Below are 17,211 nucleotides of genomic sequence, written 5' to 3'. Positions count from 1 at the left end.
ACTGAGTTTCATTCAATTTTGAAAAGGCACACACTGGACCACAAATAATCAGGAATTCTAAAACTCACTGTACCTGCTTTAGACTGGGATGACACCAGATCCACAGCTGCCTGTGAGCTGAGCCCAGGGTGCGGGGTCTCCAGAGGAACGTCACAGGTCCAAGAGCTTGCGATGGGTACCGTCCTGCTCTGAAGAGTACCACGCTGCCCTGTTTTTGTCCCGACAGACACAAAGCTGCAGCAAACGTAGGACCTGAAAGCACAGACCAACATCAACTCTTTGCACTAGAAATCAATCAAACCTGCATTTTCTAGCACTTATTTAACATGAGGCAGAACCTTAATTTCTCTCAACATGAACTGTTTTTCTGGCTTTGTCAGAAAAACACACCCATAACAAATTAACCCCCCCCCCCCCCCCCCCCCCCAATTGTTAGTTAAAAAAGTTAGCAATGAATAAAACTATACAATTTCTGAAAACACAAGATGACATTTTCAAACCCATTGATATTTAATCTTCAGTGGTTGAAGAATACAAGGTGGCCAAGTGCACAGTGGCGATGGTGTCACAAGATTCCAAAGATGAAAAAAATCAGGCGCACAGGCGTCACCATGATATCAGGACGCAAATGGGCATCAACAACCATTAAGTACGCTGAAGCTGAAGGACATCACTGGGAACCCTTGCACCGCGAGGCAAGGACTCAGACCGACCTAATTTCAGCAGTGGGGTAAAGCAGACACAAGGCAGAGGAGAGACATGATCCAAGTAGAGGTCCTGGTGGAGGAGAGGCAAAGGTATAGGGCCTGGAACTCGGATCACAAGTGGCCTGGACAAAGTGGGACCTGCAGAAGCGGAAGATCAGGTGGCTTGAGCTCTTAAGGCTGGAGCTCTTTCACATCTCTTTGCTGTTCCGTTCAGTGTGCGACACCCTTCCATCACCCTCAAACCTTTACAGATGAGGAATGAGGATGACCCACTGTGCAGGCTATGTGGAGAGAGAGGAACCATGGCACACATACTGGCAGGATGCAAGACTGCTCTTAGCCAGGGAAGATACAAGTGGTGTCATGATAAAGTCCTCTGCTCAATGGCCGACATCTTGGAGCGGGTGAGTCTGGAAAAGAGTCAGTCCAATGAAAGTCCGGCACCAGCCACGCAGTTTGTCAGGGAAGGGGAGAAGCACCCAGCCCCCAAGAAGACTAAGAAGAGCCTCCTACAGGCAGCGCAGCTGTGGGAGATAAGAGTGGATTTGAGAAGGAGACTAATCTTCGCCCAATTTGTGCAAACATGGCTGAGGCCTGACTTAATTCTTATGATTGGAACGGTCAAAAAAGATCAATCAATATTTATTTCTAAAGCAGTTTACAGTGCCAAATGGTGTCCAAAGTGCTTAACGGTAAAAACACAGATTTATAAAAATAAAACACACATGCAATAAATTTAGAATGGCACATAAAAACAGAACATGTCACCTCCCCACTAGGTGTTAAAAGCCAATTTAAATAAATAAGTCTTTAACTTAGATTTAAAAAGTGCTAGGTCGGAAATAGTGCGTGAATCGAGAGGTAGCTTGTTCCACAGTCTGGGGCCAGCTACCACAAAAGCACGATCACCCCAGAATTTAGATCTTGACCTCATTCTGATTGAGCTGACGGTCCCATGGGAAGGTGCGCGAGAGGAAAGCTTCCAAGTATCAAGACCTCATCGAGCAGCGTACGGACAAAGAGTGGCAGGGCTGGCTGTCCCCAGCTGAAGCTGGTTGTAGAGGTTTCCAGATCAGTCTGACTGGCAGACCCTCAGAGCTTTTGGGATAGCAGGAAAGGAGAGGAAGACAGCTGTCCGTAGGTTGGGGGAGGCAGTGGATGAGCAGCAATTGTCCACCACTGCCGACCCACCAACTGGAGGGCGTTGTGGTTCAGGGTCAAAAAGCCCAGCGAAAGTTGGATGCCGCCTGATGACATCATCTCCTGGCTGAAAGCTACAGTCATACAGGTGTGACTGAAATAAACAGCATCAACACAGATGTATTCAACAGCAAATTAAAATAAATACAAATAGTTCTCAGAAAATAAAAAGATCACATTTTTGTGTGAAAATGTTGAGGATTTGTGTTTGAATAATGATGATGATGATGATTGATTGCCTCTACTGATGGTTGGCTCTCACTGCGGTATTGTATCACTTCCTGTTCCGGAGCACAGCGGTGTTTTTCTGTATCTGTTAGCTGTTTAATCTGCGCAGTTAGATTGATCTAGTTATCTAGATTACGATTTGTTTCCCAGTGTAATCTTTACGTGCCTTAACTAAAGCACTCCTTCTGCTGAATCACCTCTAAATTATTTACACATTATTCACTTTGCGTGTTTTTAGGAATCCGCTAGCTTAGCGTAGCTACTAGCTCTTAGCCGATTTAGCATGGCGGCTTCTCCTGTCTCTCCCGCACTTTTCTGCTCTGGGTGTGAAATGTTTAGTTATTCCTCAGCCTCCTTTAGCAGTAACGGTACTTGTAATAAGTGTAGCTTATTCGTAGCTTTGGAGGCCAGGCTGGGCGAATTGGAGACTCGGCTCCGCACCGTGGAAAATTCTACAGTTAGCCAGGCCCCTGTAGTCGGTGCGGACCAAGGTAGCTTAGCCGCCATTAAGTTACCCCCTGGCAGATCCCAAGCAGCCGGGAAAGCAGGCTGACTGGGTGACTGTGAGGAGGAAGCGTAGTTCTAAACAGAAGCCCTGTGTACACCGCCAACCCGTTCACATCTCTAACCATTTTTCCCCACTCGACGACACACCCGCCGAGGATCAAACTCTGGTTATTGGCGACTCTGTTTTGCGAAATGTGAAGTTAGCGACACCAGCAACCATAGTCAATTGTTTTCCGGGGGCCAGAGCAGGCGACATTGAAGGAAATTTGAAACTGCTGGCTAAGGCTAAGCGTAAATTTGGTAAGATTGTAATTCACGTCGGCAGTAATGACACCCGGTTACGCCAATCGGAGGTCACTAAAATTAACATTAAATCGGTGTGTAACTTTGCAAAAACAATGTCGGACTCTGTAGTTTTCTCTGGGCCCCTCCCCAATCAGACCGGGAGTGACATGTTTAGCCGCATGTTCTCCTTGAATTGCTGGCTGTCTGAGTGGTGTCCAAAAAATGAGGTGGGCTTCATAGATAATTGGCAAAGCTTCTGGGGAAAACCTGGTCTTGTTAGGAGACACGGCATCCATCCCACTTTGGATGGAGCAGCTCTCATTTCTAGAAATCTGGCCAATTTTCTTAAATCCTCCAAACCGTGACTATCCAGGGTTGGGACCAGGAAGCAGAGTTGTAGTCTTACACACCTCTCTGCAGCTTCTCTCCCCCTGCCATCCCCTCATTACCCCATCCCCGTAGAGATGGTGCCTGCTCCCAGACTACCAATAACCAGCAAAAATCTATTTAAGCATAAAAATTCAAAAAGAAAAAATAATATAGCACCTTCAACTGCACCACAGACTAAAACAGTTAAATGTGGTCTATTAAACATTAGGTCTCTCTCTTCTAAGTCCCTGTTGGTAAATGATATAATAATTGATCAACATATTTATTTATTCTGCCTAACAGAAACCTGGTTACAGCAGGATGAATATGTTAGTTTAAATGAGTCAACACCCCAGAGTCACACTAACTGTCAGAATGCTCGTAGCACGGCCGGGGCGGAGGATTAGCAGCAATCTTCCATTCCAGCTTATTAATTAATCAAAAACCCAGACAGAGCTTTAATTCATTTGAAAGCTTGTCTCTTAGTCTTGTCCATCCAAATTGGAAGTCCCAAAAACCAGTTTTATTTGTTATTATCTATCGTCCACCTGGTCGTTACTGTGAGTTTCTCTGTGAATTTTCAGACCTTTTGTCTGACTTAGTGCTTAGTGTTAAAGATTTTATATATATATATGTTATCACTGTTAAACATTTGTACCTTTTGTCTTCTTTCTGATGAGAACGGTGTTGTGCTGTTTGCACTTAAACCCGAGAATGTACGTGTTATTCAACCTTGTTTTAGCATGCTGGGGTCAATCTGAACTGGGAATGAGAAGCTGGATGTACTTATTATTATTCTGATTGTGATGTGATGCTTAGTGTTCCAGGCAGATGCAGAACAGCTGATAACTGCGAACAAGATGTGCTGACCTTCGACGATAAGAGTAAAAGAAAAGAAACTGTTTTTGCTTACAGCTGCACTTATTGACGTGTGTGTTTATGTTACGGGAAGAAACTTGTCTTGCGTCATTCCCCCACCCTTAGGACAAGTTTTTGTTTATGTGATGAGGGATTCACTAATAAAAAGAGCGAAGCGCAGGCCAGACTTTAGTGTAGCCTTGGTGTACAGCCTGACTGCACTCCGCGCGTAAAATTTGACTTTCTGTCTCACTGGTGTTTCTTGACTCTGTTTGTCTTGTTAAAGGTTTTAAAAATGTTTGGAGGAGAAAATACCCAACATTGACTGGGGGCTACGTCCGGGATCTCAACAACACCGGAGGTGTCCAGCGGAGGTCGCCAAGTCCAGACGTAAATCCTTGGCCAAGGTCCGATCGATCGATTGATCGTGTCTGCAATTGTCGACCACCGTTGGCATCGTCTGGTTGACGAGATTTTCCCGAAGAAGACAGACAGGAAGTCGAGTCAGTGAGTAAAATTTCTTTGTAAATAGTACTGAGTGAGTGGTGATCAGATCACATAAACAGTTAAATTCCGCAAGCGATGATACAGAATCGTCTGTTAATGCAAAGCAGTTAAACTCTGTAAGGAGGGTGCGGACTCCTCTGTTTATATACGCGTACCGGTAGGGGATAAAAGTGATCACATAAAACAGTTAAACTCCGTAAGCGATGATACAGAATCGTCTGTTAATGAAACACAGTTAAACTCTGTAAGGAGGGCGGACTCCTCTACGGTTGCGAGGGACGCACGTAGTTAAATTCCGGAAGGAGGATACGGACTCCTCTGTTTTAATACGTAAAGGAAATCCCGGGTAGAAATACGTGCACTGTAAAAAAGCAGTTAAATTTGGCAGGGACGGCGGAGTCCCCTAATGCAGGACATTAGTTAAATTTCACGAGAGGGCGAGCTCCCCTGGCATAAGAATACGCGTACGATTATTAAAAGTGTTTCTATGTGTAAATAGTGTTTTGTGTAAGTGTAAATAACTGTGTGAAAGTGTAATACTTTGGACAACGTTAGTGACAACCGTGCGTGTGGAAGCAGCAGGCAAGTGATTCCGCTTCCTACGGGGAGGTGAAAGGAATCAACCACACGACGGCAAATTAATTGTCACGTCCAAAGAAAGTGTGAAAACTTCAGATTTAGAACACCCTAGGTGTGCCCCCGTCTGAAGTCCAAATTATAACAAGGGATAATAAAAATGGGGGGTAAGACGTCTAAAAAGAAGGAAAATTTATCAACTGACGACTGGAAATTTATGGAAGCAAAAAATCCAAAAGCAACAAAGAAATTGGAGACCTGGATAAATAAACATGACTTTGACGGACGACTGAACCTGATCAGTATACAGAAGCTAAAGAAGGAGTTAGAACAGAAACATAAAGGTGATGAGAAAAAGATGCAGAAAGTAGGGGCAGATTTAGTGGCATTTTGGGAGGAGGAAGCAGAGAACAGACAGAAGGGAGCAGAGAAGCGACGATTAGAGAAAGCAAGGAAAAAGAAAGCTGTAGGTAAGGCAGAAGAAGATGTGATAATTCAGCGCAGAGAACCAGAACAGCCTCAGCAACCACCGCCGGCTGGATCGTCGGTGACAACAACACCTTCATCTCCTCTACCAGAGGATGACGATGTACCGCCACCACAGTATGATTTGGCAGTAAAACCTAAGGTAAAAAGTGAAAAACCAGAAAAACCACAAACACGCAGTCAAGCGAAAGTGCCTACAGCCCCTCCCATGGTGGAACACAGTGACCAGGGAGGTGCCTATCCTATGATAGAAGTACCAAATCCTCGTGCAGGAACAGCAGGACATCGATCAACCATGCTCGTATATCGAACATGGAATGCTGATGATATCAAAGCAGCAGTCGACATGATACCATCGCCACATGTCGATATTGAGGGATTTATGCAGGATATAGAAAACATTAGAAGTTCTTACCACCTTAGTGGACCTGAAGTCCAACAGGTGTGGATGAAAGCATGCGGCCCTAAATGGAGTCAGATACGCGGAGACTGGAATCCTGCAGACCAGGATGGCGTACCATTGCCACATGATAATCCAGTCTTGAAAACAAGAGTGGAAGCTATGATTACACGTGCAAAAGGTGTGTTAGGACCAAAGATAAATTATACTGAAATTACCAGGACAACTCAGAAAGAAGGAGAACCATGGACAGAGTTTAGATGCAGATTTGAGAGTGTATTTAGGGTCCATAGTGGCATATTGCCAGGAACACCAGTGTATGAACAACAATTGAAAAACGCTCTGATCCAACATTCCAATAAGGATATAAAAGCTTGGATACAGAAACATTGGATTGGATTGCCTATAGGCACATTGGAAGAAACACATACACACTGCTGTCATGCAGAAGGAGTCTTAAAGCAGAAAAAGACAGGGAACAGCAACAAAGGAGTGTATGTAGCACACGGAGATGATGAAATATGTTACCAACAGGGTAACTTAAGACAGCAGAAGCAGTGCAAACGCCCCCAAAAGCCATGGCAAAATAGACAAGGTGGACAGCCACAACGTCAAGGACCATGGCAACCACAACAGCAGCACAGACAGGGAGGGCCACCACGGGGTCCCCTAATTTGTTGGAACTGTGGAAGAGAGGGACATATGTATAGAAATTGTCCGAATCCACCTACTGAGGGAGCAGCAGGAGGAATTCCACAACGGAATAATCCTCCGCAGCCACAGTATCCACAATGACTAGAATCCATAATCCATGATTCCACATCAGGTAGGCAGTCTGATTGTGATATGGATCTGTGTGCCTTACTGGGAAATCCGGTACCAAAACCAGAAGTGACTTTGTTGGTAAATGGACGACCAGTGACATTCCTTTGTGATACAGGAGCATGTAGAACCACATGTAATGACAACATACCTGTCCATCAATTAAGCAACGAAATTTTTAGGGTTCGCTCTGCAAATGGACAAACATCAGACGTCCCTATCACTAAACCCATAACGTTGGCAGATCCATTTGGCCTGACATGTAGTATGTCAGTGTTGAGCATGCCACAATGTCCAGTTAACCTTTTAGGACGAGACGGATTGACTGCATTGGGCTTGTCCATAATTGTGGAACAAGGGAAATTAGTTGTTGAACGCACAGGAGGCGTTAACATGGTAAGAGAAGAAAGCGATGACCCCACATTCCACTATTACTATACATTTGACATTTCAGAAGAAGATGCTGCAGGATGGGGTAAAGATGTCGTCTTGCAAGCGACAGCCCTACTAAAAAATCCTGAACAAAAGATGTCACCACCTGACCTGCATGTCACAATGTGGCATAAAGATCTTCCAGGTCCGGATGGTGACTATGAAAACAAATTGAAAAACATTTCACCTGTGAAGCTGACAATGACCGATTTGATTCATGATGGCAACTCAACAGCTGTCATAACAGTGACAGGTGCCACTGAGGACATTTTAAAGTTGAGATTCACAGATATGCCTTTGCATGTGTCACTTTGTAAGCCATATTTGACAGAATGGCAAGAATTGGGACTGACAGTCATAACAGCTTTGTCAGCCACTGATTGGAGCAGAGTTGGACCACAAACGGAGTTCAGTCCATCAACTAAATTGTATAAAGTGCCAGTTAATGTCTCATTGGTGCTGACAGCTGGAACACACATTGATGTGTCCACTTCACAATCCTGAGTGTTTCAGTTGAGTCCTGAAGAGGATGATCTTCTCTCTTCTGTACCATCAGGATTGTGGACAACAGGTCCTTCAGACGTAGGACTGATAAAAAATGCACAACCTGTAGTTATAAGACCAAAAACAGAATACAGACCATGTGTAAGACAGTATCCATTGAAACCTGATGCAATTGAAGGAATCAGGCCAGTAATAGAGAATTTATTAACAGCAGGAGTAATAGTGCCATGTCCAGATTCACCATGTAACACACCCATATTTCCTGTAAAAAAGGCTCCGCCCTCAGTGGGGTGGAGAATGATTCAAGATCTGCAGGCAGTAAATGCTGCTGTGATTAAAAGAGCACCATGTGTCCCAGATCCACACACCTTGTTAAATTCGCTGAGACCAAATTCTAATAGTTTCTCAGTAATTGACATAAGTAATGCATTTTTCTCTGTGCCAGTACACCCAGATAGTCAATTCTGGTTTGCTTTTACCTTTAAAGGACAACGATATACATTCACCAGATTACCGCAGGGTTACGCAGAGAGTCCAACTATTTATTCTCAAGTCATGTCAGCATGTTTAGCTAATTTCGTTCCACCGGCAGATAGCCAACTATTAGTGTATGTTGATGACATTCTGATTGCCTCTGACACACGAGAAAACTGCATAACTGACACAGTAGCATTATTATGTTTCTTATTTGATAATGGCCACAAAGTGAGTAAATCAAAGTTCAGTTGTGTAGGGATAAAGTAAAATATTTAGGACATGAATTATCAGCCACAGGGCGCACGATCCTGTCTGACAGGAAGGAAGCAATTTTGCACGCTCCAAAACCACAAACCAAAAAGCAGATGATGTCATTTCTTGGACTGACTAATTACTGCAGGGCATGGATTCCCTGCTATGCAGAATTGACTAGTCCACTTTCTGATTTGATGTACAAGGATGATATTTCAATGTCAACCGTGTTGGAATGGAACAAAGATGCTGAGGAAGCTTTTGTAAAAGTAAAACAAACATTAGTGTCATCCACAGTTTTGGCACTACCAGATTATAGTAAACCATTCATTCAAACAGTTGATTGTAAGAATAAGTTCATGACTAGTGTTTTGGTTCAAGTGTATGGCTCAAAATTGAGGCCAGTTGCCTACTACTCATCTAAATTGGATGCAGTAGCAAGTGCTTTACCACCATGCGTACAGGCTGTTGTTGCAGCCTCTATGGCTGTTCAAAGTAGCAGTAATGTTGTTCTATTCCATCAGTTGACACTGAAAGTTCCACATGCAGTCTCTGCACTTCTGTTGCAGACAAACATGAGCCTTTTGTCCCCAGCAAGACATCTTTCGTGTATGTCCTTGCTATTATCACAACCACACCTTACGGTAGAGCGCTGTACAACATTGAATCCATCCACATTGATACCTTTACCTGAGGATGGTGAGCCGCACAATTGTCTTGATGTAGCTACGGTCTGTACGAAAGCGCACCCAGACCTCTGGGACACACCCATCCCAAACAGTACAATTGTGTATGTGGATGGTTCTTCCACTAAAAACGCTTATGGACAAACACAATCTGGATATGCTGTTGTCACAAATTCAGAAGTATTAGATTCTGCTTCATTGCCATCCTCATTTTCAGCACAAGCAGCTGAATTAGTTGCTTTAACTGCAGCTTGCTATCTGTTTAAAGGTACGGCTGTATCAATTTATACAGACAGCCAGTACGCTTTCAGCACAGTGCATGTGTTTGCAAAACTGTGGGAAGAGCGTGGAATGGTGACATCATCTGGAAAGCCAGTGACTCATGCCACTCTCCTAACTGCACTACTGAAAGCTGTGAAATTGCCTAAACAAATTGCTATATGCAAATGTGCGGCTCACACCAAAGGCTCTGACAGTATTTCAAAAGGAAATGATTTTGCTGACAGAGCAGCAAAAGAGGCAGCAGCAGCTTCTTCTATTTTTGTTGTACAGGAAACTACTCCAGATTTGCATTTAGGTCATACACTGCTTGCTGACATGCAACAGCAGGCAACTGACAGAGAAAAACAAATGTGGATAGCTAAAGGAGCTACGTATGCAAATGATTTGTACGTATGACCACAAAAGAAACCCATATTGCCAAAAAATATGTTTAAATGGGCAGCTATTATGAGCCATGGCGTGACGCATGTCTCATCAGGGGGTATGATATCGCAATTGCAATCTATTTTTTGTCTTTATGGGTTCGATGCATATGCAAAACAGCATTGTAGAGCATGCATGACATGTGCAAAACACAACTCACAAGGCAATTTGAGACCCCAAAGAGGCAAATTTCCAACACCACAATATCCCTTTCAAGTGATTCATATGGATTATATACAGCTGAGTAAACATGAAGGGAAGGAATTTTGTTTAGTCATAATTGATGCCTTCTCAAAATGGGTAGAATTGTTCCCTACAAAACATGCAGATGCACTTACAGTGGCTAAGGCATTGTGCAAAGACATCATTCCACGATTTGGAATACCAGAAACAGTCTATTCAGATAATGGAGCACATTTTGTTAATACAATAGTGCAATACGTAGGAGAAGCGCTACAGGTCAATCTCAAAAATCATTGTGCTTATCATCCACAAAGCGCCGGATTAGTGGAAAGGATGAATGGAACAGTAAAAAACAGACTTAGAAAGACAATGGAGGAAACAGGCAGACCATGGACGCACTGTGTAGATTTGGTAAAAATGTATATAAACATAACTAGTACCATGGGGTTGACACCGTATGAAACATTGTTTGGCAGAAAATATTGATTGCCATATTATGGACAAATTTGGGATGTACCTGAGGAAGCCAATTTGGCGGATTACATGAGAAAAATGTTAGAAGGACAACGAGGGAGAGTTCCAAACACTGATGATCCCATTTCTCCACAGGAGGACCCTAAAGTGGTACCTGGAGACTGGGTGTTGATAAGAAGCATCAAGAGAAAACACTGGCCTTCACCTAAATGGGAAGGGCCCCATCAAGTACTACTCACAACACCCACAGCCTTGAAAATTGGGGAAAGAAGTACATGGATTCATTTGACTCACTGTAAGAAAGTCATTTCTGCAGACACAGACAAACAGTAAGAACAGTAGGACAAGACTAGTAATAGTGTGTGAGCTTGGTGTTAAGATCCAGGTTAGACACGAAAGCTAGCAGAAGACATTAAGAAGCCACTGTTCTGAACATAGGTGTGCTGTAGTGTGCAGAAATGGCGAAAGAAAAAAAACAAAAGAACGAGGGTTTCTGGACCCCATGGACAGTCCTTGTTATGCTACTTTTCTTTTTCGGATTGGGCTTATTATTAAAAGCCATAAGCACGAGACATGATAATAAGGATCACCTCCGCAGATTGCAGAGACCAAAAAGAAGTAACGAAGACCCCAGTCCGATAATAAATGCCACAGTACATAGCTGTGATAGGAACAATGCGTACCGATTTGGTATACAAGCCTGCATTCCTAGAAAAGCTTCTGTGGTCATCTCTGTACCATATAGTGCTCTTACCCATGGAATATGGGATGGTGGGGATGGTGACAGAGGGACTAATTACGGAAATAGTTTCTCATGGTATATGACCAATGATCAACAAGATAAGAGATGGGAAACGTTGGTAGCCGATGAATGGAGTAGATGGACACCAAGATGGGCACAAACCGAGTGGGCTAAGTACCAGAGTCAAATTCTCAAAATGTATCAAACAGATGATAAGCTGTCTATAGTGGTAAATACCACAGAAAAAGGAACCATATTCCCACCTGATATAGAGGGAGACTGTTGGTTGTTCCTCCTTTGGGTATACAAAAAAGGAAAAGATCCGTATTTCCATTTTTTCCTCTGTGAAACAGATAGAGTACAGCAACCAATATTGACCGAATTAAGTACGTCAAAGGGGGTGTCCATACAAGTAAAGGGGGTGTCCGTACAAGGCACAAAAGACATGAAGGCAGATGACTGGTTCCTAGTAACTACAGGAATTAGTGGACAAAATAACAATTGGCTTTTAATGGCAGAACAAGCAGGACTAGCAGCAAAGAAGGACTGTGTTGTATGTATGGGACCCAGACCTATATTACAGGTAATACCGGCAGCATTACCCAAAGACTGTCTGTTGACTATTATGACACAGACATACATTGCGGCAAACAACAATTGTTCTAAGTGGGACAAGATCTATCCATTGACCAAATTGACTAAGATCAAACCTTTATTTTCAAGCAAAGTTGGGCATGCTAACCATACATGTGTACACTTGACAGGGACAAGTAAGACTTTGGGTAGCTTAAGCCACACTACCTGGTGTAAGAATGTGGTCCATAGTACTCCCACATTCAAACCTGTCGGTAGGAGTGATGTATGGTGGTGGTGTGGTGATAACAGAATCTTTGACAGACTGCCACGAAATGTGTCAGGTTATTGTGCATTAATATCATTATTGTTACCAGTTGAAGCCATACCCATGACCCCTGAAGACGTTACAACATATGCAGCCTCTCTTATTCCTGAAGATTGGCAGAAAGGCATAGCCAGGCATAGAGTAAAAAGAGAATGGAAAGGAGTAGGAAATCCAACATATATTGATGCAATAGGAGTCCCCAGAGGAGTGCCTGACGAGTATAAATTGGTTGATCAAATAGCAGCTGGATTCGAATCTTCCATCTGTTGGTGGTGTTCAATTAATAAAAACGTGGACAGAATAAACTACATCCACTACAATGTGCAGAAATTAGGAAATTGGACTGAGGAAGGATTTAAGGCTGTCCATTCACAGTTAGAAGCCACGTCCCTTATGGCCTTCCAGAATCGTATTGCTCTGGATATGTTGTTGGCGGAGAAAGGAGGTGTTTGTGCCATGTTCGGAGAACAATGCTGCACATTCATTCCCAACAACACGGCTGCAGACGGCAGTCTCACTCAAGCCATTGACGGGCTGAGGACGTTGAACAGGAAGATGAAAGAGCACAGTGGAGTAAACACCGAAGGCTGGGATTGGTGGCTGGAAGGGATGGGAAGATGGAGGTCTTTGATTTCTTCACTATTAGTGTCTATAGCAGTATTTGCTGCAATTCTAACATTGTGTGGATGTTGTTGTATTCCATGTCTCCGAGGCCTTGTAAATAGAATGATAACCGCAGCAATAAGTCCAGGACCAGGAGGGGGACCAGCATCATATCCACTCCTGGGGCAAGACGACACCGAGGAGGACAATGACTCCCATGACCTGTACCCAGACCCATGGAAGTATGATGACCCAGACACCGATGATAGTGACAATGATGACATCACCTCTGGGGTGTAAGCCTATAGAACATACCATGATGAACCTCTTAGTGAAAATCTCAAAAAGAAGTGCTAAGCTAGGTGATAACTACTACTGTATGTTTAACAGGTGATAAACAGGAGGGGAATGTTAAAGATTTTATATATATATATGTTATCACTGTTAAACATTTGTACCTTTTGTCTTCTTTCTGATGAGAATGGTGTTGTGCTGTTTGCACTTAAACCCGAGAATGTACGTGTTATTCAACCTTGTTTTAGCATGCTGGGGTCAATCTGAACTGGGAATGAGAAGCTGGATGTACTTATTATTATTCTGATTGTGATGTGATGCTTAGTGTTCCAGGCAGATGCAGAACAGCTGATAACTGCGAACAAGATGTGCTGACCTTCGACGATAAGAGTAAAAGAAAAGAAACTGTTTTTGCTTACAGCTGCACTTATTGACGTGTGTGTTTATGTTACGGGAAGAAACTTGTCTTGCGTCATTCCCCCACCCTTAGGACAAGTTTTTGTTTATGTGATGAGGGATTCACTAATAAAAAGAGCGAAGCGCAGGCCAGACTTTAGTGTAGCCTTGGTGTACAGCCTGACTGCACTCCGCGCGTAAAATTTGACTTTCTGTCTCACTGGTGTTTCTTGACTCTGTTTGTCTTGTTAAAGGTTTTAAAAATGTTTGGAGGAGAAAATACCCAACACTTAGCTCAGATAAGATAATTATAGTGGGCGATTTTAACATCCACACAGATGCTGAGAATGACAGCCTCAACACTGCATTTAATCTATTATTAGACTCTATTGGCTTTGCTCAAAAAGTAAATGAGTCCACCCACCACTTTAATCATATCTTAGATCTTGTTCTGACTTATGGTATGGAAATAGAAGACTTAACAGTATTCCCTGAAAACTCCCTTCTGTCTGATCATTTCTTAATAACATTTACATTTACTCTGATGGACTACCCAGCAGTGGGGAATAAGTTTCATTACACTAGAAGTCTTTCAGAAAGCGCTGTAACTAGGTTTAAGGATATGATTCCTTCTTTATGTTCTCTAATGCCATATACCAACACAGTGCAGAGTAGCTACCTAAACTCTGTAAGTGAGATAGAGTATCTCGTCAATAGTTTTACATCCTCATTGAAGACAACTTTGGATGCTGTAGCTCCTCTAAAAAAGAGAGCTTTAAATCAGAAGTGCCTGACTCCGTGGTATAACTCACAAACTCGTAGCTTAAAGCAGATAACCCGTAAGTTGGAGAGGAAATGGCGTCTCACTAACTTAGAAGATCTTCACTTAGCCTGGAAAAAGAGACTGTTGCTCTATTAAAAAGCCCTCCGTAAAGCTAGGACATCTTTCTACTCATCACTAATTGAAGAAAATAAGAACAACCCCAGGTTTCTTTTCAGCACTGTAGCCAGGCTGACAAAGAGTCAGAGCTCTATTGAGCTGAGTATTCCATTAACTTTAACTAGTAATGACTTCATGACTTTCTTTGCTAACAAAATTTTAACTATTAGAGAAAAAATTACTCATAACCATCCCAAAGACGTATCGTTATCTTTGGCTGCTTTCAGTGATGCCGGTATTTGGTTAGACTCTTTCTCTCCGATTGTTCTGTCTGAGTTATTTTCATTAGTTACTTCATCCAAACCATCAACATGTTTATTAGACCCCATTCCTACCAGGCTGCTCAAGGAAGCCCTACCATTATTTAATGCTTCGATCTTAAATATGATCAATCTATCTTTGTTAGTTGGCTATGTACCACAGGCTTTTAAGGTGGCAGTAATTAAACCATTACTTAAAAAGCCATCACTTGACCCAGCTATCTTAGCTAATTATAGGCCAATCTCCAACCTTCCTTTTCTCTCAAAAATTCTTGAAAGGGTAGTTGTAAAACAGCTAACTGATCATCTGCAGAGGAATGGTTTATTTGAAGAGTTTCAGTCAGGTTTTAGAATTCATCATAGTACAGAAACAGCATTAGTGAATGTTACAAATGATCTTCTTATGGCCTCGGACAGTGGACTCATCTCTGTGCTTGTTCTGTTAGACCTCAGTGCTGCTTTTGATACTGTTGACCATAAAATTTTATTACAGAGATTAGAGCATGCCATAGGTATTAAAGGCACTGCGCTGCGGTGGTTTGAATCATATTTGTCTAATAGATTACAATTTGTTCATGTAAATGGGGAATCTTCTTCACAGACTAAAGTTAATTATGGAGTTCCACAAGGTTCTGTGCTAGGACCAATTTTATTCACTTTATACATGCTTCCCTTAGGCAGTATTATTAGACGGTATTGCTTAAATTTTCATTGTTACGCAGATGATACCCAGCTTTATCTATCCATGAAGCCAGAGGACACACACCAATTAGCTAAACTGCAGGATTGTCTTACAGACATAAAGACATGGATGACCTCTAATTTCCTGCTTTTAAACTCAGATAAAACTGAAGTTATTGTACTTGGCCCCACAAATCTTAGAAACATGGTGTCTAACCAGATCCTTACTGTGGATGGCATTACCCTGACCTCTAGTAATACTGTGAGAAATCTTGGAGTCATTTTTGATCAGGATATGTCATTCAAAGCGCATATTAAACAAATATGTAGGACTGCTTTTTTGCATTTACGCAATATCTCTAAAATCAGAAAGGTCTTGTCTCAGAGTGATGCTGAAAAACTAATTCATGCATTTATTTCCTCTAGGCTGGACTATTGTAATTCATTATTATCAGGTTGTCCTAAAAGTTCCCTAAAAAGCCTTCAGTTAATTCAAAATGCTGCAGCTAGAGTACTGACGGGGACTAGAAGGAGAGAGCATATCTCACCCATATTGGCCTCTCTTCATTGGCTTCCTGTTAATTCTAGAATAGAATTTAAAATTCTTCTTCTTACTTATAAGGTTTTGAATAATCAGGTCCCATCTTATCTTAGGGACCTCGTAGTACCATATCACCCCAATAGAGCGCTTCGCTCTCAGACTGCAGGCTTACTTGTAGTTCCTAGGGTTTGTAAGAGTAGAATGGGAGGCAGAGCCTTCAGCTTTCAGGCTCCTCTCCTGTGGAACCAGCTCCCAATTCAGATCAGGGAGACAGACACCCTCTCTACTTTTAAGATTAGGCTTAAAACTTTCCTTTTTGCTAAAGCTTATAGTTAGGGCTGGATCAGGTGACCCTGAACCATCCCTTAGTTATGCTGCTATAGACGTAGACTGCTGGGGGATTCCCATGATGCACCGTTTCTTTCTCTTTTTGCTCTGTATGCACCACTCTGCATTTAATCATTAGTGATCGATCTCTGCTCCCCTCCACAGCATGTCTTTTTCCTGGTTCTCTCCCTCGGCCCCAACCAGTCCCAGCAGAGGACTGCCCCTCCCTGAGCCTGGTTCTGCTGGAGGTTTCTTCCTGTTAAAAGGGAGTTTTTCCTTCCCACTGTAGCCAAGTGCTTGCTCACAGGGGGTCGTTTTGACCGTTGGGGTTTTACATAATTATTGTATGGCCTTGCCTTACAATATAAAGCGCCTTGGGGCAACTGTTTGTTGTGATTTGGCACTATATAAAAAAATTGATTGATTGATTGATTGATTGATGCCCCACCTCCTTTATTTATTTACCTTTTAAAAGGTAAATTCTGTCAATCAACAAATGGAATAGTATACACCAATATATTAGCAAAGTGCTGAAAACAATAACAATGGTATAATTTATCAGTTATGTAAAAGTGCAGTTCATGTCACAAAGTTGTGCTCGTCGCATTGTACAGTGCAGAGGACAACACCAGGTTTCCTTGACTGAAGAAACCTTTCAGCCATGATTGCAGTCTCAGAGAAACAACATGGATGTCTCGCATTTGTCGTTGTTTGTTGTCTCACCCGTCTCCTTGTTTGTCAGCAGTGAAAGAGAATCCAACAGCTTTTCTTCTTCTCCCTGCAGCTCAATGCAGCAGTAGTAAGAAAGGTCCTGAGAAGACACAAATAAAAGTGTTTATTTACCACCTTAACTTTACTAGCAGCAAAC

General features: G+C 42.6%; 1 protein-coding gene across 4 annotated transcripts in view; it reads right to left on the bottom strand.

The window, feature by feature from the left end:
- Window positions 1-17,211, bottom strand: part of pop1 (POP1 homolog, ribonuclease P/MRP subunit) — a 66,296-nt gene that overhangs the window by 32,662 nt on the left and 16,423 nt on the right. For all 4 annotated transcript variants that reach the window (XM_034173840.1, XM_034173839.1, XM_034173838.1 and 1 more), the window contains exons 6-7: window positions 17,067-17,154; window positions 74-252 (exon numbers count right to left, since the gene is read on the bottom strand). In XM_034173840.1, the coding sequence (XP_034029731.1) occupies window positions 74-252; window positions 17,067-17,154 (267 nt within the window). The remainder of the gene's footprint in view (window positions 1-73; window positions 253-17,066; window positions 17,155-17,211) is intronic.

Source organism: Thalassophryne amazonica, chromosome 7 (genome assembly GCF_902500255.1).
Source record: "Thalassophryne amazonica chromosome 7, fThaAma1.1, whole genome shotgun sequence".
Classification (NCBI taxonomy): Eukaryota; Metazoa; Chordata; class Actinopteri; order Batrachoidiformes; family Batrachoididae; genus Thalassophryne; species Thalassophryne amazonica.
The sequence above is the reverse complement of the archived record's forward strand: the minus strand, read 5'-3'. Positions and strand labels throughout refer to the sequence as shown.